The sequence below is a fragment of the Centroberyx gerrardi genome, chromosome 11, assembly GCF_048128805.1.
Source record: "Centroberyx gerrardi isolate f3 chromosome 11, fCenGer3.hap1.cur.20231027, whole genome shotgun sequence".
Lineage (NCBI taxonomy): Eukaryota > Metazoa > Chordata > Actinopteri > Beryciformes > Berycidae > Centroberyx > Centroberyx gerrardi.
In genome coordinates this window covers 18184293-18206640 of record NC_136007.1, presented here as the reverse complement: position 1 = coordinate 18206640, position 22348 = coordinate 18184293, and the positions used below count along the sequence as shown (strand labels likewise).

Here is a 22348-nt window from a genome sequence, read left to right as displayed (position 1 = left end):
AGCCAGTTCTCAAACCTTGGTATTCCCTGCAAAAGGTCATGTTCTTCTTCTTTTTTAATACATACAGCACAGTGAATGTAGCCTGGTTCCAGATTCCTGAATTGTGTCCCGTCCACTTTTCAGGTTCTGTCGAGCGATTCAGAGACTCTGGTGTTCTCTGGTGCCCTCCCCAACAGCTTATTCTAGCTCAGAGAAACAATCGAGCCAATCAGCGCCTTTGCGGGCGGGACTAAAGTTTGTACTGTTCGTGCAACGGTTTTTCGGCAGAATAGATTTATTGAAATCACCCCCTTAAGCAACATACTATCTTTGCAAAAACAATATTGTTGTCAAAATCGACCAACATTCTTGGGAAAGTTGGTAAATACGTTGGCTAACCATAGATGTAGTGGCTAACTGGCTGCGCAGCGTCAGTGTCGACTGAAGTAATGTCAGAGCGGCCGGATACATCAGTCACTAGTGATTGGCTCGGGGAAAATCAACCCCCACACACACACAGGAAACAGCTAATGAGGAGGCAATTGCAGGCTGAATAATGGATGGAGCTTCTTTTCAGTGCCACCCTGCTCAAATTCATAGAGTCAGACACACCTTGGACACCTAGGATTTGTTCAGTACAATCACAGTCTGCTATAATTAACGTGACTCTTTTTGGCTGGTTACAGTGAAATTCTATCAGTGAACATCAGGCTACAGTGAATGCTAAACCGTGAAGTGCTACATCTACAGGAGATTAACAAAGCTTTGCAAAGCTAACACTAATGTTAGCTGTAAAGTTAGATGCCTTGCATTTGCATGCATTTGTGTTTCTTGAAAATCCTTATTTTCACTGGAAGGTAATTATTGTCAATGTCATCATCAGGTGCATCTGTAATTTATTGGTGCCATAGTCTTTTTTGGCAAAAAGGAAAAGGAATGAAGGTTTTTAGCTTTAGTATTCCTCATCTGCTTCCACATTATCTCAGGAATTACAAATTATGGTGTATATTTTTGTCTTGTCTTGCACAGGTACCTATTAGGAGTTTGAAATTAAAGTCTCAAGATAGTTAAACATAAAGGAAAGTCACTCACAATAAAAAGTTGGGCAAGGAGCTACTGAAGCCTACCAGGCTACATCCCAAATTCATTTTTAGATCAAAACATCATACCAACAGAAAACTAAGTGTATGCAACAGAAAGAATTGTGTGCTTCCATGCAGATGTGAGTAGGGACTGAGTTGCATCTAGTTGTGTGTTCTGGGGAGGGAAAGTGCATCTAATTTGTATTGTGGGCCAGTCGGGATGCACAGAGACAACAGTCAGTATGATTGTCAACTACTACGCATGCTCAAATTAGCAAACTGTTACTTCGCCTCTATATATGCAGACGAACAGCTACTGCAGATGCAAAATAAGCCAAAACAAAGTGTATGTAAAGTTGTAAAAGTAAAGTTACTGTACAGTATTAAAACTATGCAGATGATTTTAATTGCATGTTCCCATGTCAGTATTTGTTTGTCCGCTTGTACGAGCTTGTTTGATAAATATGCAGCCTCTTCTCTGCCTTTCCCTCCGCCAAATATAAACACAACTGACTCTTCCCTCTTTCTCCTCTAAAAATGGAAACATGGCTGCCAGTTTGATTCACAGACAGAGAACTAATGACTCATTTTGACGTGGAGACTCACTGGCGGTGTTCCTTGGGGACAATGAGGGGTGGAAGAGGGCAGAGGAGGGCGGTTGGGGTTTACTCTCACTCCTCCTCTCAGGGCCGAGTGTTCTCCAGAGGGGTTTTAGCGCAGCTTTAATCCATTGAGATGTGAGATCGGCTTGCCCTGGGATGGAAATGTAATATGACAGAGCACAATGGAAGAGAAGGGAAAGAGCACCGGCGGACTTAACGTACGGCGGACCAGGCAATCGCCCAGGGCTTCGATATTCATAAGGCCTTGAACTTGGCATAATTTTGGTTTAATAATTGGTCCTACATAACAATTGCTGCTCTTGTCTCAATTATTCTCCCTGGCCTCCCTCCATCATGTTCCGCGTCATGTTGAGCCATGCTGATAAGGATGATAAAAGCCTGTGGCAACTATTGATCATTCGCAGGATTTCAAATATGTTTTTGCGCTCTCAACAAGGAATAGGATAAATAACGTTTGACCAGAGCATCAACATCTTCTCAAGACTTATGTTAAGCAAACATCCCACATCTGGTGATCAGTTCCTTTATTGTCCCAAGAGGGAAATTCATTTTGCTGACAGAGATCATGACACACAATGATATAGAAAAAAAAGCAAACAAATGACGTAATGCACATGAACAATTTAACAGATTAAAATGTATAAATAACCCTAACCTACATATATTTTTCTACATAAACGTAGAAAAACAATGACAGATTAAACTCTACATTACACAATGAAGTACTACATCTGATGTATGTATTTGAAGGAGTTTTTCCATGTTATTCACTTTGTTCTTGTTTGCTTAGATCTGACTATTGTCTGTACCAACTATGCCAATTTTAAGGAGTGATCACCCTCCTTCAGTATTTCATTTGTCTTTTGGACAGTACCTTAAAAGCAGGCAGGAGGTGCAGAAGCATGATAGAACCAACATTAAAGTTTTGCTTTACAAATACTACATTTAAAACATGTTAATAGGCCAGTCAGGTTTCGCCTCACTTGGGTTTCAAAGCCATCTTGAGATCGGATTTTCAACTATACATTATTCTGTGACATGCTGTATTCACAATGCATTGTATAGTACTTCTGTTTTTTTAGTCTTTATCAACGGAAGGGTTTTGCTGAGGACCCATGCTTCTTTTCAGTACCACCCTGCTCAAATTCATAGAGTCAGACACACCTTGGACACCTAGGATTTGTTCAGTACAATCACAGTCTGCTATACTCTCTTTTGACTCTTTTTGGCTGGTTACAGTGAAATTCTATAAATCTCTGTTGTAGTATCACCTAATAGAAAGTTATGCAATGCAAATGATGATATATTGGTGCAAAACAAAGACACAAGTTTTGAGATACCTATTAACTTTTACCTGATAACTTTTTAATTAACAAATAGGTTTATATGGAATATACATTTTCTGAATCTAAATCTCTGTAAAAGTATGAAAGCTATGTTTTGATTTAAAAATATTAAATCATTAAGCTCTCCTGTAAAATTAGGACAATGCCACTATCACCCTCATTATGTTTTTAACGTCCCAGAAAAAAATTCACCACCACCAGAAGAGCATTTTGAGCATTTAATTGGTGGACCTATGTGAGCAAGTGCCTGTCTGAAGAGGAATAAATGAGAACATTTTTCACAGGCTGAATCGTTTTTATTTGATTTTGAAGACAGCTTTAGCAATGGGAGAAAAGCTCCGTTTTGGAAGAGCAGCAAAATGGAACGGGTCAGACAGCGATCTTCAGAGGAGAATGAGAACAAGCCGGTACGTCAGAAACATCACTTCAGAGTCGCTCACAGCTTGTTAGCACACCAGTGTGAATGAGGATGATTGACAGACACACTGCCGGAAGGCCTTTTTAATTCCTGTTATTGGCCCAGAAGAGTCATATACTGTGGCCAGAATAATCTCTCTGACACAACTTGTTCTCCTGAGGTGCACGGATAAAAGCCACCAACCCACACACACACACCCGTACCTGCAGAGATCCCACATTTACAAGCCACACTGTTTGACACAGCACCCTTGGAACTGCTTGTTTATTTTATTTTGCAGTAACCTAGAACCTGACATCATAGGTGGTGTCATATGGCAGTGGCAAGCTTTTCCAAAACATGCCAAGTATCTGTGAATACTTTAACACCCTACCCCCCCTACTCCACAGTCTAGCTGACAGAAGACTTCACAGCTAATCATCACACACCAGAGAGGCGTAGGTGTCAGACAGGGAAAAGGAGAAAGGAAAAGCAGACCACAACATTCTCTCTCGCTCTCTCTTTCCCTCTCTCGCTCTCTCTCTCTGCCTCTCTCTCTCTTCAACCTCAACATTATCTGAAATATCCCATGAGACCAAAGTCCAGTACCGGCACGTACCCAGCAGGTGGAGGAAAAGAGTCAGAATAATGATTTTCTCATTCTGTCACCATAATACACTTTTATACAAAAGTGCACAAAGGGAATCCTGTCACAAAGGCTTGATGTTTACAGTTACACGTCATGGGTGTAATTATGAGAGCAAAGCCTCTGTGCTTTTTTGAGTGTGTGTTAAGATTTAATCAGAGACAATGACCCCATCTGTTATTTCACTAGAGTTGCACAGATGTTATTAAAGGAAGTTTGTACAGTGTGACACTATCAGCCGGAACAACGCCTTCCATGATAACAAGGTGCTATAGCTGACGTATTGTTTTTATCATGAAATGATAAGGAAAATAATCAGCTGACATTTAACTGTCAACATTGTGAACACATTTAGTATGTGTCATTCAACTAGAAATTGCAGGTGTCTGTTGTTTTCTAATGTGGCTCAGATCATTTTGAGCAAAATAAAATAAATAAAAACCTTTGTGAATCATTTTCACAATTCTCTGACCTTGCTCTCTGTCCTGAGCCCTTGTTCATTTCTGGACCAGTGCATGCATCCTTATCACGTCCTGCACTTATTTAGAGAACAGTAAACAGTCTCCCTCTCCGCTCTGACTTCACATTCTTAATGGACAAGTTGTTCTCCAGTAGAGAAATTTGTCTCTGTCCCCCCACTTGACCAGGTCAGTTCTTATGGAGCATAACGTACTGCTATTTCTGCTTAAACAAATAGGCCGGCTAACCTCTGTGATTCTCAGGCCTTTCCCTCCACTGTAATTACATGACTTTATGGCTCCCTTTTGGATTGAGGATATTAATGTTATGATCAACATCCACACTGATCTTCTCGTCCACAATGAACATTTTTCAACCCTTATTTACAGCAGTAGCATGGCCGTGGGGGGCGGGAAGGATACACAACCTCACACATTCACACTTAAAAGCTGACCAGGGTGACCTCAGCCTTGGACTGTTGGCCACTGAGTAGCTCTCTGCAGAACGTGTATACTCTGCTCAATGCTTTGCTTAAAGGCACCATGATGGTGTTTTTTTTTTTTTTTTTTCAGCCTGTCTAGAGATTCATACCCTTGACCTTGCAATGACAAACACGCTTCTTTAATATTCAGGCCACTGAAGCAAGGAGGTTTATATTATTCTAAAGAGTTATCTTAAGTGTACATTTTAGTGTGTTTGCGTTTAGAGATATGAGATGATTTGTGTGTCTTATTCTGTGTGTGTGTGTGTGCACACATGCAAGTGTGTGTGTGTCTGTGTGTATGTATGCGTGTATGTGTGTGTGTGTGTGTGTGTGTAGGTGGTAGAGGGGAGTACATGGCCTGGAGGCTGGAGGGGAATTCTCGAGGGATAATGAATGTCCCCCTAGGGTTCAATAAGGAAATTAGGGAGAAACAACCACCAAAGTTACCCGTTGTTGTTTTATTGTTTGTACCCTGAATGGTGATTCAAAGTTGGTTTGACAACTCAGACCCTCGTCAACTTAGCCTCATTCACCCTAACCATGTACTGCACATTGCGTCAGAGTAATTTAGAGTCAAGAGGAGTCACAGATGAGTTCTTATGGTGATGAGATGAAATGTGAAAAGGCTGGAAAGGGTCCCTTGAAATGGAGAATCATCAGACATGAAAATACCCTGAAATTAAACATCTTCACTTGTTTTAAAGAAATGGGATCAAATTATTTTAACAGTTTGCAAGTTAGAACAACAGTGATGACGATGGGTGGATCATGAATGAATGCACAGGAGGGAGTGGGAAGTGCATGTGAGAGAGAGAGAGAGAGAGAGAGAGAGAGAGAGAGAGAGAGAGAGAGAGAGAGGAGCAAGTTTATACAGAAGCAACGAAGCAGCACATTTATGATCTGGGAAGAAGGTTGAGTTCAGACGGACATTCTGGACAGGCCATGTAAGGTGAGTGGTAACTATAAATTTATACTGCTAAGTTAGACAAAGATAAGCAAGCACAGTGAAGTGTAGTGCAACACAACCTGCTTTGGACATCTTCGTCTCAGGTTTTATCTAGACACTGTGTGTGTAGAATTAAGTGACTGAGGGACATTAACTGAGCATACACTACATGGCATTCTGAAATTTTCAGTCATGGTGATAGTTGTAATTGGTGTATTAAACCTACTAGGATTCATTGTCTGTGTGCACATGTACATGTGCACACAGGTGTGCTTGTATATAAATGTATGGATGTGTTTCTCAGTGATTCATCTGTTTCATTTTCTCCGGTTAAACATTGACAGGTGGTTAGCTGGCATGTAAGTGGGTGGTTGTGGCTCGATTGAGCAGTGCTATGCTGTTCATGGCAAGGTTAATATGGTTTTGTATTTTCAGGTAGTTTTGTAAACATCATATTTGATTTTGATTTAGCTTTTCGTTTAGTTTTAATTCTCCTTCATACTTAGTTTTTAACTTTAGGTTTAGTTTTTTCACTTTTGTTTCACTTTAAGATTTAGAATTGAAACAGTGGTAGAATATACATTTACGTATATATATATATAAATATTTCAGATTCTGGTTTGTTCTATTCATTCAGAGTTGTAGGTTGTTACCTTTGTAATTAAATTAAATTATGGTGGTCACAGGAGATTCACTGCCATTGGCATATTGTTATTTACTGTGCTGCTGTCTTAATATATTGTTTTTTGATCCAGATTGTTGGTCATTTTGGCTGTGTTGACTCCTTGAGTCATCATGGGTCTGTTATGAGCACACTCATTTATATCAACATCTATATTTAATTTGTTCCATGATGCAGGGATTTTTTCACTTGCTTGCATAGCCAAAAATGTACCTATGTATCTCAAGCAGGTATAATTTCAATGTTGCTTCAAAAAGACTATCATTGATATTATTATTATTATTATTATTATTATTATTATTATTATTATTATTATTATTATTATATTATTTTTCAATATTATGACATTCACTGGACTAGAAAGAAACAACATTGAAATTGTGTTGACCATGATATTTATGGCAACTCAGAAACGTAATGTCATATAATTAGATCAGAGCATTTTAGTGTAGATTCACATATATAATGGCACAAATCTGTAACTCAAAGTATTTAATTAAGAATAGTTCTCACCATGCTTTGAAGCGGTTCTTTGGACTTTGGAGGAACTGCACAAAAGATCCCACAATGGTTCTTGAGCTACACCATAACTAAACCATTCTTCAAAGACTCAATATTACCTAATAGTGACATGTAGTATGTAAGAGCCATCAATAGTTGCACCTAACCATCTATGCACAAGGAAAATTAAATAAAAGTTGAAGTATTGCTTCTATGCATAGATGCATCCACAAGTATACGCTTTACAGCAGCCTTTTACATCACATGGATTGATTACATGCATTAAGTATTGTATGGCAGACTTCTTTAATTAGCATCTCATAGCTGCCATCTGGTTATTTTATATCAGCCCTCTCAACAGTTCTGAACATCATTCCAATCACCACAAATGTGCAATAACTGTGGTTTTAGACACTACTGCATTTATTGTTCTCTACTTAAAAAGGCTCAAAACTAGACATTTTCTATTCACACTGCTGCTCAGTGTGCTGAACATTAGTGAGTTGATTTTTGGCCAACTCTCTTAGGTCGTCTAGCAAGCAAATGAATTATGTAATGTACTGTAAGATGACCTCAGGTTCTCATCATGGAAACTAGGGTTATGTTTCACCCATTACCTTTTTATCTTGTGGCACATCAGCAACATGGGGAAATGAAAGAGCAGAGATGAGCACTGTTAACTTGGTTTTATTTGAGTTTTGTGTTAAATTCTCTTTGACTCTTTATGGCCTTTACCCAGCAGCATCCTGTTCCTGTGGCACTAAATGAGAGCAGCAGGCTGACCAGGGACACAGCTTGATCTGAACTCACTCAGTCCTGAACAAACACAGTCTCCATGGAAACAGGCAAGTGTTTATGCCCCAGGGGAATCTATTGACATTATTAAAAACCACTGAAGACTTGGATTGTCTTAACGGCCAGGTGCAGGTGAGACAATGGCTGTTCCCTAATTGTTTAACTCAGAGCTTGAAGAGACACAAGGCGAGATCTTTATCTTATTAACATGAACTTACTAACATTATTAATAGTGAGCAAGTGGGTATATAATGTGTATATGTATTAGAATAGAATAGAATAGAAGAGTTATTTATGTGTGTATGTAGAGTATTTAGAGTATATAGGGTTATTTGTGTGTAGAAGATTCTGTTGCTGAGATCCAGCATAGATCCAAACACTTTCTCTTTTGCTTTCTCATTTGTTTTTCCCCCTGTCTGTTACACTGCAGCCATGTCTTGTGTCAAACAATATATAAAAGGCAAATAAAAGGTTATAGAATGGATCATGTTGGCCCTTTGTTGGGCTTTTTGCCTTCATGGGAAATCCTACAGGATATGCGTCACGTGTAGAAAACTATTCTGCCCTACCAAGTCGAAGTGCAGTAACTAAAAACATAGTGAAACTGAGGAAAATGGGTTTAAATAGGTTTGTTGCACTGGCTGTCCAATTGTGCAGCAGATAAATGAGCTGTAATGTATTTATTTAATGAAAGAGGAAACAATTCTTTCATTCTTTTAATGAAAGAATGAAAGAATATTTTTTTCTTGCCAAACAATCTTGATCATATACCTGACCTTTGACCTCAAAAAAGCAAATACTGCACCCTGCCTTTAGACAACCTAAAATAATACAAAGACAAAGTGCAGTGGGCTATCTACACACAAAATTAGTTCATACAAATTTCTTATTGGTTTTCTGTTTGAACTTAACTGTCTGAGTGCATCAACTTTAACATTTTAATAGATGTTTGCATGTTTTGTATGTTGAAATTGTTTTATTATGAATTAACTTTACTGTTAGTAATCTGACTCCATATCCGTCCATCACAGACTGTGTTGGCTTATTAAATTGGTTTTGAAGTATGTTAACACTGATTGTGATAATAATAGCTGTTGTGATTATCTGATAATTATCATTATCCATTGTCAGGACCAGTCATCATTATAAAAATCATCATTTAAACAATACCATTACTGCCTCCACCATAACTACATTATCATATCCACTTTTCTTATCATCATGATAGTAATTGTCCTCTTGTCATCACATTTGTTGTCATGGGAACAGCCATTATCACCATCCTCCCCCTCATCACTGTCACCATTACTTCACCCACAAAAATATCTGCAGATAGCTTGATGTGCAGTTTTTTTGTTTATTCAAAAAATTATATGATACCTGAATATCAGATGCTTTAAAAAGTCAACAATTTAGTCAGAAATTATTGCTCTGATACAGAATAATAACAGCAACATGAATAGTGACAACGGGAGAGCCTTGTAATTCTTCCCTCCAACCATGTCTATGTGTATGTGTATGTGTATGTGTCTAGTTATAGATTAAAATCACAATATGTCATTACCTATGGAAGATATTTCATTTTTTAAGTGTAAAATGGAATTTGTTAAACGACTAGACTGCCTTCTAGCTGTAATGTTAGCTACTGATACTGTGAGTTTAGTATCTTCGTACCATTCTCTGGGTATTTTTGTTTTAATGCGAGCACCTTCATTTTTTCATGGGATTGTGCCATGTCTCTGTTTTTGGATGGCAGGCTGGCTGGCTGGCTGGCTGGCTGGATGTGTGTGAGGGAGTGTGAGGGTGCAGTGATGGGGGTGGCAGGGTGCGAAGCCGGGAACATTACCGCAGCAGACTGCAGTATATGCAACCACAGCCGTAGATTCAAGGCCAGAGCGCAGTAACTACTTTTACTGTGTTCTGCTTTGGTTTTTACCTTGTTTTTGTACAGTAGTTACTGCAAATCTGACACAATGTTTTCTCTTAAACTAAACAGAAATGAGCCAGAACAGTTTGTCACAACATAAAACTGATGTCACAAACTTGTGTTTTTTGGCTTTGTATGGCAGTAAAGTTGGTCAAACATCTTCATCAAATATAACAGTTAAATGTGTTAGATCAACTAGTGTTCTTTACATGATCTGGGGTAAAATGTATTTTGTGTGTGGGTGTGTGCATGCATACGTGCATGTGTGCATGTGTGTGTCCCTGTGTTTTTTTTTAGAATCATGTCTAGATATGGAGTTTAGCTAAGGTGTAAGTGATCCAGTCCAGATGGGAGGAATGCCATTGCTCAGAAGCATGACAATGTTTTTTTTTACTTACCTTTTTAGGAGGTAAAAAGAAAACTGCACTGAGAGAAAAACAAGTCTTATAATATTATAAACATTTATTTTCATAGACTTGAAAACATAAATACAGTAGGACCTGTAACAGTAATTGGTGTACATATCCTTTTTTTGTCATTAAATCCCCAAAGGAGAAATTTGTCTTAACTTCTCCTCGTCCACAGGCAGGTCAGAGGTCAGGGTCAACTATCAAACAGCAGCAGAGCTGGTAGAGGTTCAGTGTGTTGCTCGAGGACTCGTCAGCAGCGCGGCTGTTCGCTGTCATGGGGTCTTGAACCCAGGCCCTCTGGATGAAGGACAGTCTCTCTAATCACTACTCCACCCCGCTGCCCTCGTTCTCTGCATCCAGTCCGTCATTATATAACAGCATTATAAGGGATTTGGTTTTGTATTGGGACCCAAATAATACCTTGTCCAAGCCGTGACCCAATATCTTACATAACACCATGTTCCCCTATTCAAGTTATACTTTGGTGAGAATGATTTGCGACCTTTTGGGTCAAAAGCCATCAGTTGAGAAACACTGCTCCCTGTCTATCACGGCATAATGATATTGACATTTGGTGATCTTCTCGGCTATATGTTTTTTTGCATAATTTAAGCTCTAAAAGCACCGTCTAATGTCACTATCAGCCAGCTTTTGTAAAAGTTTCCTCTGTTTTAGTATCATCAAACCTTAATTAGAGAATTTGAGAACTATCAGCCGACTGCAAGTATCATCTATCTTTAATGGGAGCGCATCAGATCACCTTAGTGAAGGCAGTGCAAAGGAGAAACAACACTCACTGTCAAACATAGGCTTAGACTGTCAAGCATGAGTTAATCTCAGGCAATTAGAGCTTGCGAAAGGGTTAGATATATCTGTTAGCTGTTGCGATTTATTTCAAATGTGTTGAATGAGTGATGAAATTTAGGGCTTGATGTTTAAAGATTAATACCATTGCTTCAATTAGTAAAAAGGCACATATGCATCTTGCATAAAAATCATTAAATTACAACAGCTGTCACAGGACATACAGTATGTTTGGATTGTTTTTGAATAAAGTTGTCCTTTAAAGGATAGTACTGGTATAAATTTGGCTCAGAGGTTGGCACAGGCAGAAAAGTAGCCTACTAGTGACTTAAACATACGTACACATATACAGTCTGTTTTTCACCTGTGTTATTTCCAGATGCCAGTCTCTTCAGTAACAAGTGTGTCAACAAGACACTTTATTTATCCTGATGGAAAGTAGTATTAAAATGATGGCTTCAAGCTAACTCGCGTAAATTATCAATCAATGCACAGAGAGAATAATATCTTAACCTCCTCTTGATACCAGAGAAATCAGCTGAGATTCATTGCAAGACAGGACAGCTGAGGTTTTAAACAGCATTCCAAAGAACTACACCACAAGTCAAGTGATCCAGATGGGTCATATTTAACGCAGTTATATATAATCCATGTGAAATGATTCTGGAACAAATTATGGAATGCTTTGACTAGCTTTGCAACAGAGGGTGCTTATAATTGTCACAGCCACTTTTAAAACATATTATTACTTCTTACTTTCTACAGCCTTTCTTGACAGGTTTTTTTTTATTAAGGGTGCCAATAAGTCCTCACTGCATGCAGATAGTTATATATTCTCAGCTGTTTGGGCATGTTGAGTCTGAAGAGAGACTTCATGTGGCTTGCTTCTGTGGCACAACTGGCAGGTGGGACAACCAGGAAGATCGGATGACAATACAGTCTGAGACACAGCTATACCTTTAATATCTGAATTCTTGTATTAAAACTTAAAGTTCGATTGGATGCTAACCAGTCAGTGTAGCAGCTGGAGTTGTACTCTTAAAGAGGTAATGAAGTGAAAATGATTTTCTTGAGTTGTTTGACAGTGTACATATCCGTAATATACACCAACAAGCTGAGACAAACAACAAAAAAGAAAAATGGTAGAAATTTGTATACGCAGAATGAAATGTTTTCTCTCGCTGTAAATATATTGAAGAGCTTTGTTGAATTCTGCACTTAAGAGGACTAGTATTTGTTTACTCTACCATTTAGACTGAGACAGCATACTTTATGATTGCTTTAAGTTCCTGTTCCATGTGGCCCTGACGCTGATGCACAATATAGGCAGTCGGCCCAGTCCTTGGCAAATGGTTTCTCTCAATCTCTAGGGACCAACTCCCCAAACCTCAACATACACGTACGCAAAGTATTCTCTCTCTCTCTCTCTCTCTCTCTCTCTCTCTCTCTCTCTCTCTCTCTCTCTCTCTCTCTCTCTCTCTCTCTCTCTCTCTCTCTCTCTCTCTCTCTCTCTCTCTCCCTCCCTCCCTCCCTCCCTCCCTCCCTCCCTCCCTCCCTCCCTCCCTCCCTCCCTCTCTCTCTAGGTCGTCTCAGTCTACCACTTGTCCAATGTTTTGTTTTGTCCAATGTGTGTTCTTCCTGGCCAATCATTGACATCACATTTAGAGCTCTGTCATTGCCTATCACCTTTAAGACACTGCATGTTGTCACGATATGGGCACTGCCTAGCTACTGACTCACATGCATCCCCATTGTTAATATAAGGCATTTAAAGTCTAACCTGCAGAATGTCTGCTATCCAGTGTCAAATGCAAATACCAACAATTGCATTATGTGACAGTAGCACGGATTGGACACTGTGTTCTTGTAAAATCAAAATGTAAAAGCTTTCATGAACTGGTCAGTCAGAAGTCTGGCCAGTTCATTTATACTACCAGATAACTTTTCAGACTGTACTTCAATCAGATGGATTTCTTATTATTATATTAAACAAATATCTTTTACCTTTGTTTGCAGGGAAGCCAAAGCCCCCAGTATTCCTTAACTTTTAGGGGGATTAAAGGATCTGAACAAGGTGCAATGGATATTAGCTGTGCTCTTGTTAACTTGTAAATGGACTATATATAGAATATAGAATGATAAACAGCTGGTGTGGTAAGCAGTACATAAAGCAGCATTAGTGTATGTTGAATCGAGGGCGTTGGTGTGTTTAACTGGTGTGTGTACTGCAACTTTTATGGAGTTTGGAAGAGGCTATGTAAATAGGTGTAATGTAGGGAGGGTGGAATGTGATGTGTGGTGTCTGGTAGCTGGAGCGAGCATGAGAAAAAAGGAAGAGAGTTGTACCTTTTGTCACTAGTGTGTCTATTTATTGATGTTTGTAGGTGTTTTGATTAAGAAAGAAAGAAAGCAATAACACCAGTAGTAGCATCCCCAGACACATATGGGTGGTTTGATAAGTGTGTTCATGTGAGTGTACGGCTGATGAACTGTATATTTTGTGGTGATATTGCCAGTCACTGTTACTGTTGCTATGGCCACAGACAACAGATAAGTACATTCAGCTTTGTGACATTTAGTATGATTCAGCTTAGTGGCACCTGTAACAATTACTAATCACCAGCATACAGCACATTCAGTAGCATGTATTTGGCCTTAGAAGCATAGCACATCTGTAAATAATCTTACTTACAGAGGGGTATGAGGATCAATAAATGCTTTCTAAGAATAACATAAGGATCATTAATATAGCCATGACATATAGAATAATTATTACATATAGAATTAATCATTCTTAACGTCTCCTATAGAGCTGACCTTATTTCAATTGCCATTTTATTATTATGGCAATTCTGCTATATTGGATAGTAGTGGAGCAAAACAGGAAAAATAAATGTTGTTCATTTTCTTCTATTTTTATATTACTTCTATTCTTCTATTATTATATCACGGTAACACTTTACAATAAGGGTCACTAAGTTAAGGGTTAGTTAATGCTTAATAAGGGTTAGTCAATGCTTAATAAGGGTTAGTTAATGCTTAATAAGGGTTAACTAACCCTTAATTAACAGTTAACTAATGTGTAATTTACTAATGGTGTTCATGTTAACTAAGGTATTAATTTATACATTATTAATCATCATCATCATCATCATCATCAATCATCATTAATAGTTTATAAAGATGACTATTAAATAATGTATAAATTAACACCTTAGTTAACATGAACACCATTAGTAAATGATTACCAGACACATTAGTTAACTGTTAATTAAGGATTAGTTAATGCTTAATAAGCATTAACTAATCCTTAACTTAGTGACCCTTATTGTGTTACCTATATCACTATATACATTTGCTTGTAGAACTCGGTTATAGAAAGCTGTCATTAGGCCTAGTAGAGAAGATTTCTTTTGCATTTTAAGACTTAATCTTTTCAACTGAGGAACAGTGGATGCTTGTTTCCTCAAAAATAAAAGTAAATGTTTATAATAAATAATCCCTTCTTTGTAGTAATGCTTTTTTTCCCCACATACATCAAAATTAATCAGTTTGTTGTTTTCATTGTTTTGATTTGCTGAATCTCCAATTTTGGAAATATGATCTTTACCTATTTCACCTATTTTAGTGATTTATGTGTTGAAATGTGAACTTAAAAGTAATGTCAATTGTTGTTGTTCTTCACCAGGGTGGTGTTTACTTCAGAAACCAACAGCAGTGGGACTATGAAAAAAGAGATGGCTGGGAAATGCTTTCCACTCAATGACCTTCTTATGAACCTGATTACCTTCTGACAGACAAGCCTTGGAAAAGATTGTCTCTAATGGAAAAGTGAATTAATAAGAGTTATGCATGTTTGGAGAGGAGTGGACAGGCATGTTTAGACCTTTTTTTACTTTTCCCCTTCTGGTTGAAGCCGAGACATCAACAGTAGCACTGTTTATGTGACTCAGTGCTGGGGGTGGGCCACCATGATCGCCACAGCTCTTCGTTGGTTGGTGCTGATGTCCTTCATCATTCTGACCGTCGCCGGGAACGTGCTGGTGTGTCTGGCCGTGGGGCTCAGCCGTCGACTGCGCCGCATCGCTAACTGCTTTGTTGTGTCACTGGCAGTGACAGACCTCCTGCTGGGCCTGCTGGTGCTGCCCTTCTCTGCCACCCTGGAGCTGCGCAGGGGGAGCTGGCCCCTCGGAGGAGCACTGTGTAACATCTACATCTCTCTGGATGTGATGCTCTGCACAGCCTCCATCCTGACCCTGCTGGCAATCAGCGTGGACCGATATCTGGCCATTTCGGCTCCCCTTTGCTACTCCCGCAGAGTTACCCCTCTCAGGGTGACACTGGCCATAACCGCCATCTGGGCCTTGTCGCTAGCCGTGTCCTTTGTGCCCATCCATCTGGGCTGGAACACGGCCGACTTCAGGGTGCAGCACTTGGACTGGAGCCTGGGGGATGAGGACAAGGAGGGACGCTACTGCCAATTTGAATGGAATAATAACTATATTCTTCTGGATGCTTCTGGCACGTTCTACCTGCCTCTGCTGCTTATGTGTGGAATGTATCTCTGCATATTCAGAGTGGCAAGAGAACAGGTCAATATTTTTAATCATTTTTATATATAGTGACACATGTTGAGGTGTAGTTAAAAGGCCACAACTTAAGGATCGTATTACTTTTTATGATTGACAATTATTCTGATATTCTGGAGAATAAGAAAAATTACAATGCCATATTGGTGAGGTACAGGCTGGTGGAAATAAATATTGAATTACATTCACTAAAATGGGATGATTTTGCAATCTCTCAATTAATTAAATCCTTATTCATTAGATCAATGAGTGACTGGCCATCTGCTTACGCTAATGCAAGTGATTCATCTTCTATGCCTTCTGCCTCTAACCTTTCTTTATCTGCTCCCTCAGGTACGGCGTATCCGCGCCGCCACTCCATCATTTGCTCGTACAGCATCAGCGGCAGCCACAGCGCGAGAGCACAAAGCTACAGTGACCCTGGCAGCTGTGCTGGGGGCCTTCGTCATCTGCTGGTTCCCCTACTTCACCTTCTTCACCTGCATGGGCCTAAAGGCGCGGACAAACCCCCCTACTACACTTCACTCTGTGGTTCTGTGGCTGGGCTATTTTAACTCCGCCCTAAACCCCATCCTGTATCCGGCCCTCAACAGGGATTTCCGCAGAGCGTACGGAGAGCTGCTGCGCTGTAGAGGGCCGTCGTGCAGACACATGCGGCTAACATCCACCCGTGTGTTAGTGCATAAACGATTACCCCTTACTAATGGACAAAGGGAAACTCAACTGCCTAAGGAACATATAGAAACAGCTCATAAGGAAAGTTGGTCAGAGGGGAACAGCCTCACTCTACAGGAGAGAAATGGTAACACCCCCACTGATGAGCCAAGGTGAAATGCGATGGATCTACTGCACCATACTGACAAAAGATCATGAATTACAAACATGCTCCACAGCTCTCAATACCAAGTTTGCTAACCGTGAACAGTATCTGTGAGATGTTCAGGGGATAATGCCAAGGACGATGCAATTCAGTGGACTTATCAAAGCATAACATCATGAATTTGAATATTACTTTTTCATTAGCTCATTGGTTACAGTTGGAACATGAAGCAAAAAGTAAAGGACATGCTCCAGAAAAGAACAGATTCCAGGTGGATAATGAATAGGTCCTCACTGTCACGGTGAGGTGTGGTGAGGACCCAAATGCAGGACAGTGAGGCAGGTAGTGATCAAACCCCAAGACTGGGAGTTTAATATAACGGGAGCAGGAAACAACAGGTAAACAAAGACGGGAGCACTTAACAGACACATGACAGAAAATAATGAACCGACAAAGACTGACTGGGGAACAAGACTAATATACACATGGGGAGGTGATTACAAATCAGACACAGCTGGGGCAGACAGGTACACATAGAACTACAAGAACCAGACAGGGAAACAAGACACAAAGAAATACAAAACCTAGACAATGAACAAAGGGACTGAAAGTCACAACCGTGACACTCACTTGATAATTATTTGTATCTTTGTCCTAGCTGACCAACATTCATTGTAGCTGACGTCTACTTGGTGCAGGTGAGACAGATATATGGTGAGAGAAAAAGATGGAGTCAAGGTCAGTCACATTGACAGACTAATAATAGGAAAAAACATGAGTGAGATGGCCAGAATAGATTAAAATTCAGATTAAAAAAAAAAAAAAATAGGAATACAAATTCATTATACTGTATTATCTGCCTGTGAAACATGAGTGGAAAAGCACAGAGTAATGAAAATCAAAATAATTGAAGAGTGAGCCGAGTAGAGCTGAGTGGAGTGAATAGATAGCTCAGTATCCAGGCTGATAATTTCCCCAGCAAACAGGATTGGAACACAGGCAGTTAAAGGTTTGCAAGTTAGTTCTTTTCTCTCCCCTCGGCTCAGCCAGTGAAAGTGAATGAGTGACTAGTGAGTTGACTTGGTGCGTATGTTTATATTTGACTGATCCAAACAGCTCATGGGAAGACAGCAGCAACAGCAGCAGCCAGAGCCGACCTGGATGGCTTCCAGCATGTTGGAACCGGACTAACTGCAGGTGCAGGTGACATCCATGGATAATGACGAGATATGGGATACTTTTTCTTTTTTTTTATGCATCCCTGCAACAAAGGCTGGCCTCCGAGTTATGATTAACAGTAAAGGCTTCACATGATTTACAGTGGAGTTTCTCCAAAGACCTTTTTGGAATAAAAATCTGCCACATCATCACATGCAGTAAATAAAACAAAACGTCCATCCATTTAGAACAAGCTGCCTCACGTGAAACCAAATTTGCTACCTTTATACATGATGCCAGGATACGTTGTCTGTAACACAGTCATTTGACTCATTCTGCTGAAATGTTATTTTCTGGTAGTGAGATCTCTTTCTGATGATGGATATTGGATATTTCATTGTATACAAAAGAGTAAATTATTAACAGGAATAGGTAATGTCAAAGAAAACATTTCCAAACAAAACATTACTACACACACACTACACACACCAGAGATGGGCAATAAAATAATAAAAATCTGCTCTTACATATAACAAACACTTGTTTAAAAAATGTAAACAAATCATATTCTCTCTCATAATATTGTCAAATAAACAAAATCCCAAGGTTATTAATCACAAAACTATTCTATAATAATAAGGTTGGCACACTAGAAACTCCATATCTTGCAGCTTATATTGAATGTAAGCAATGTTCAGAGAAGGATCAGGTTTGTTTTCTTCTTCGAGTGATAAAAGAGGAGTGGGGCTCAGTGTTTATGTCTTCTATGCTGCAGAGGATTAGAGTGGAGATGGGTTCAAGCATTGTCAATGACAAGATAAGGGAAGCCGAGTATGATGCTAATTACAGTGTAATTTGAGTCTTGGTGTTGTGGGCGGTAATTGAAGGAGGTTGTGGTTGATAGGTCAAAGGAGGGAAAGGGAATGAAGCGAGTCTCATGGGATGAACTGATGACTTTCAGCCTTGTACAATGAGGATGGAGGCTTTAGACCACGTGAGGAGGTGGTTCACTGGAAAATAAGGTCTGAAACAAGTGTGGAGACGATGAAGCCAACAACTACATTAGAGTGAAATGGATGACTCTTGTAATTAAATTTAAGTCCAATCCAAGGTCAGGTGGCAGAGGAGTGGAGAGGTGGGAGGGAAGTGGCATTTTTATTTTAAATGCAGCTGAGTGGTCAGAATTGAGGAAGATTAATTTCTGTTCCTATATTGGTGTTCCCAAATGTGTGCAGCAGCTACCAGTGAGCACATCACAAACACAGACAATGTTGCTGCAATTGTGTGTTGCTTGTGCAGCCACATGGAGGTAAAACAGTCACCTCTGTAAAAGCTGCTAGATCCATCAGAGGGGGTTCCTACATTTACATGCATGGAGTAACCCAGCTATTGGCCACACTGTTATTTAGGTTGAGCTGTTTACATGCACCTTTGATACCCTGTGATTGAGCATCCCTGCTGTCATGAATGAACCAGTTAACAGAATATTCCCGCCCACAGATAGAACAGTTCACTAGCAAAAAAGTATAAGAAGCTAACCTGTCCTTCTTTGACTGACCAATAGTAGGTTACTTCTAATAGTTTTTTTGTTAACCCTGTGGAAGTCTGAGTTTGCACAGACAGTGAAACCCAAAAGTGAAGCGTGACAGGATCAGACAGCTTCCCACATGAAGTGGCAAAACCGAAGAGGTGACAAATAAATGGGTGACTGTGTGGCAGAATTTTCATCAAAAAATACAGGTGGGCTTGTACAAAGAATGATTCATGCTTACTTGTATGGGAAAAAAACATGAAAGGCTTGGAAAAGAGAGGAAACCAGGGTGAAACCTTGAGAATTTGTAGCAGTAGAGAGGCTGTGGGTCTCTTCAGTCGAGAGTGGAGGACAGTAGAGGGGGAGTGATCACCAGCAAGTCATTCATTAAGTGTCCTATGCTGGAAAAATCATTGCTGTTGGTCAATATCAAGAATGGATTTGATCTACTTTGGAACTAGACTGTTAAACTCATTGAAAAGTGGGGGATGTTACACTGTTACACATTAATCACGTGCTATACTTCAGGATTCAATATTCAGGCACAATATCAACTTTGGTGAATGTACCATTGTGATTTTTTTCATTTTAGAGTCAGAAAAGACCCGGCCCTTAGTTGCAAACACAGTGAGCAATGTGGAGGAATCAGGTTTGTCTTCTCCAGTGAATAGGAGCAGAGGAATTAGGTTGGACGTGAGTTTGGGAGTGCTATAATCTGGGTGCAGTAGGCCATTTGATTAACTAACTTTCTTTACAAAACTATTGTAAACTGTTAATTATCAAATCAAGTCTCATCAGCCTAATATTACACCACAAGCTCTTGGTTGCTGTGAAACTAGGCAGAAAAAATGTAAGAGACATGGGGCCTCATTTATAGAATGGTCTAATGATCATCTTTGATTGTACCAATTGTATAATATGTATAAAGTCACATCACAGTAGTCATGTACCTTGAATAATCCATATAAAACTTGAATATGACGTGGAAAAGTTCCCAGCTTTTGACATGAGCAAATGTGACTTATAAACCTTTTCTAGTGGCAGTGGTGAGGTGTTGCTTGAGAGACAAGTGAGCTGTGCACTGTTTTATTAGGCCAATTTTTATGTTATTTTTTTTCTTTTATGTTTATTTTAATGTTCTGCAAATCTTTATCTGTTTGTACACAACATTTGCAATGTTAAACAATGTTATACAGATGTTATTTTTCAAAAGTATTACACAATAAAATAATTGTTAAATAATGTTGTTACTGGGTTGCCAAAAAAAATAAATTGTGAATCTGTCTTTCAGCTGTCAAATTTTCTCTAGCTGTATGCTACGCAACATCATACAAATCACAACTGATAAGGAAGGCAATTTTTGAAATAATAACCAGGTGTATCACTGAACATACAGTATATTGCATCCAGAGGTGGAATCCACACCCAGCTTATTTGGTTCAGAGCAACGCAACTGAGCAAGAAATGGGATGGGCCAATAGGAGCGAATGATGTCAGGCCAAGAGGCAGCTTTTATGCACATGGTCCATTTCTTTTTATATTTGAAGTGATACCATTTATATCACGGCATCCTGAGAGGCCTGTCAAAAGAGACATCACACTTGTCAAGGAGAACATAGACAGTAAAGGTCAATCTTCAGTCAATGCAACATGACAATTATAATGAAAAGCTGATAACAAATTAACATTACTTCTCAATTTGTGTTTCTGTTTGTGGTCATAAGAAGCTTTACTTTACTTACATTTGATGAAATTAGTCAGATCTAAGAAAACCTAGATAGAAATTGTGTTACCTAAATATACTTATCCGAAAAGTAGGTTTCTTTTCAGGGCGTAATCCCGCTGGCATTGATGTGTCCCACCATGATGCAGTCATGGGGGAGTTAAAGCCTAACACTATTCTAAACCATAGAAACATCTGTACTGTACCTTGGGTAGATTATCTGAACAGGAAGGCAATAGCATACTGATTGAGTGGCCAATTTCAGTTTTGAAATAGGTTTCTTTGCCCAAGCACAGCTCGGTACACGTTATTGTTCCAACCCATAATTTGTGACATTACACTGATGTACAGAGAATGTACTGGTAAATATGTCAAAGATCACTTTACCCAAATTTATTTTCTGGGGACAAGGGGACATTTCTGTTTCAGAACTGATGCTACTGCTGTAATATTAAGATTTTTTGGTGTAAATCTTAATGCAAACTTTCACAAGGTTCATAAAGTAATTCTCCTACATTATTTTCAATACAGTGGCTCCAGGCTGTACATAGGTAAGATAACATGGTATATGCTCCATTTGTTTATGTTTTCTTTCTTTCTTTCTTAATGTCCGTACAGTACTAACTAACAGACACAACACTGGTTGGCATTAGGGTATTTTTCAGACAGGAATTCATGGTCGTTTTACCATTTTACCATTAGGCACCTAACTGACTTGGACAAGTTTTGACCTATTCTGTCCAAGCAATGTTTTACCACCAGATGGCAGTATAAACTAGTTTTCACTCAACCCTGCAGTCTAGATTATGCTGTCTGTAGTCCAGTTGACATAAGAGTACTTCTCTCTAGGCCTTATCCCCTCTTTCTCCAGGCTATTTTCTCGTGATAAGCATGCTTTCCGGACAGCAAATCTTGGTATGATTGAAGGATCATGCACAGAAGAGATTATAGCACAGGCAAGGTCTAACAGGAATCACATGTGAATTCTCATTTAGGGATAATTTTCCTATCAAGTAAACAATTAATTCATATAAGCAGGAAGCAGGAAAGAGAGCTGAAACAATTTACTCAAGTAGAAGCATTTTTATTCTTTTGAAAAACAAATTGACTGACAGCACTTATCTAGGAAACTACTGTAGAAAAGTAAAGCAATCTTATTAAAAAGTAGTTAAGTGCTCGATTACCAGTTTGAATGGAAATCTTGTGCTTGTTCCATAAGTGCTGCTCCAAAATTAACTGATTGCTGATTTTTGGCATTAGTAATTTTTGGCATTTTGGCTATAGCTAATCTCTACATGATTAATTGCACAAATTAAGTCACGGCAAGGATGCATCATCTTTTTTGGCAAGTCAATACTTGTCAGTTTAGCCAGCACACTATTGCTTGATGCATTGTTGGTTTGCTTGGTTATGTTAATTTGTTGTGTTGACAAGGGACTGTGATAT

The 22348-nt window shown here is 39.2% G+C and overlaps 1 protein-coding gene across 1 annotated transcript; it reads left to right on the top strand.

Moving 5' to 3' along the window:
- Positions 1-15052: 15052 nt before the first annotated feature.
- On the top strand, positions 15053-16501 carry hrh2b (histamine receptor H2b). Its single transcript, XM_071904151.2, has 2 exons — positions 15053-15673; positions 16004-16501. The coding sequence occupies exons 1-2, from the start codon at positions 15053-15055 to the stop codon at positions 16499-16501; spliced, it is 1119 nt and encodes a 372-aa protein (XP_071760252.1).
- The last annotated feature ends 5847 nt before the right edge of the window (positions 16502-22348 follow it).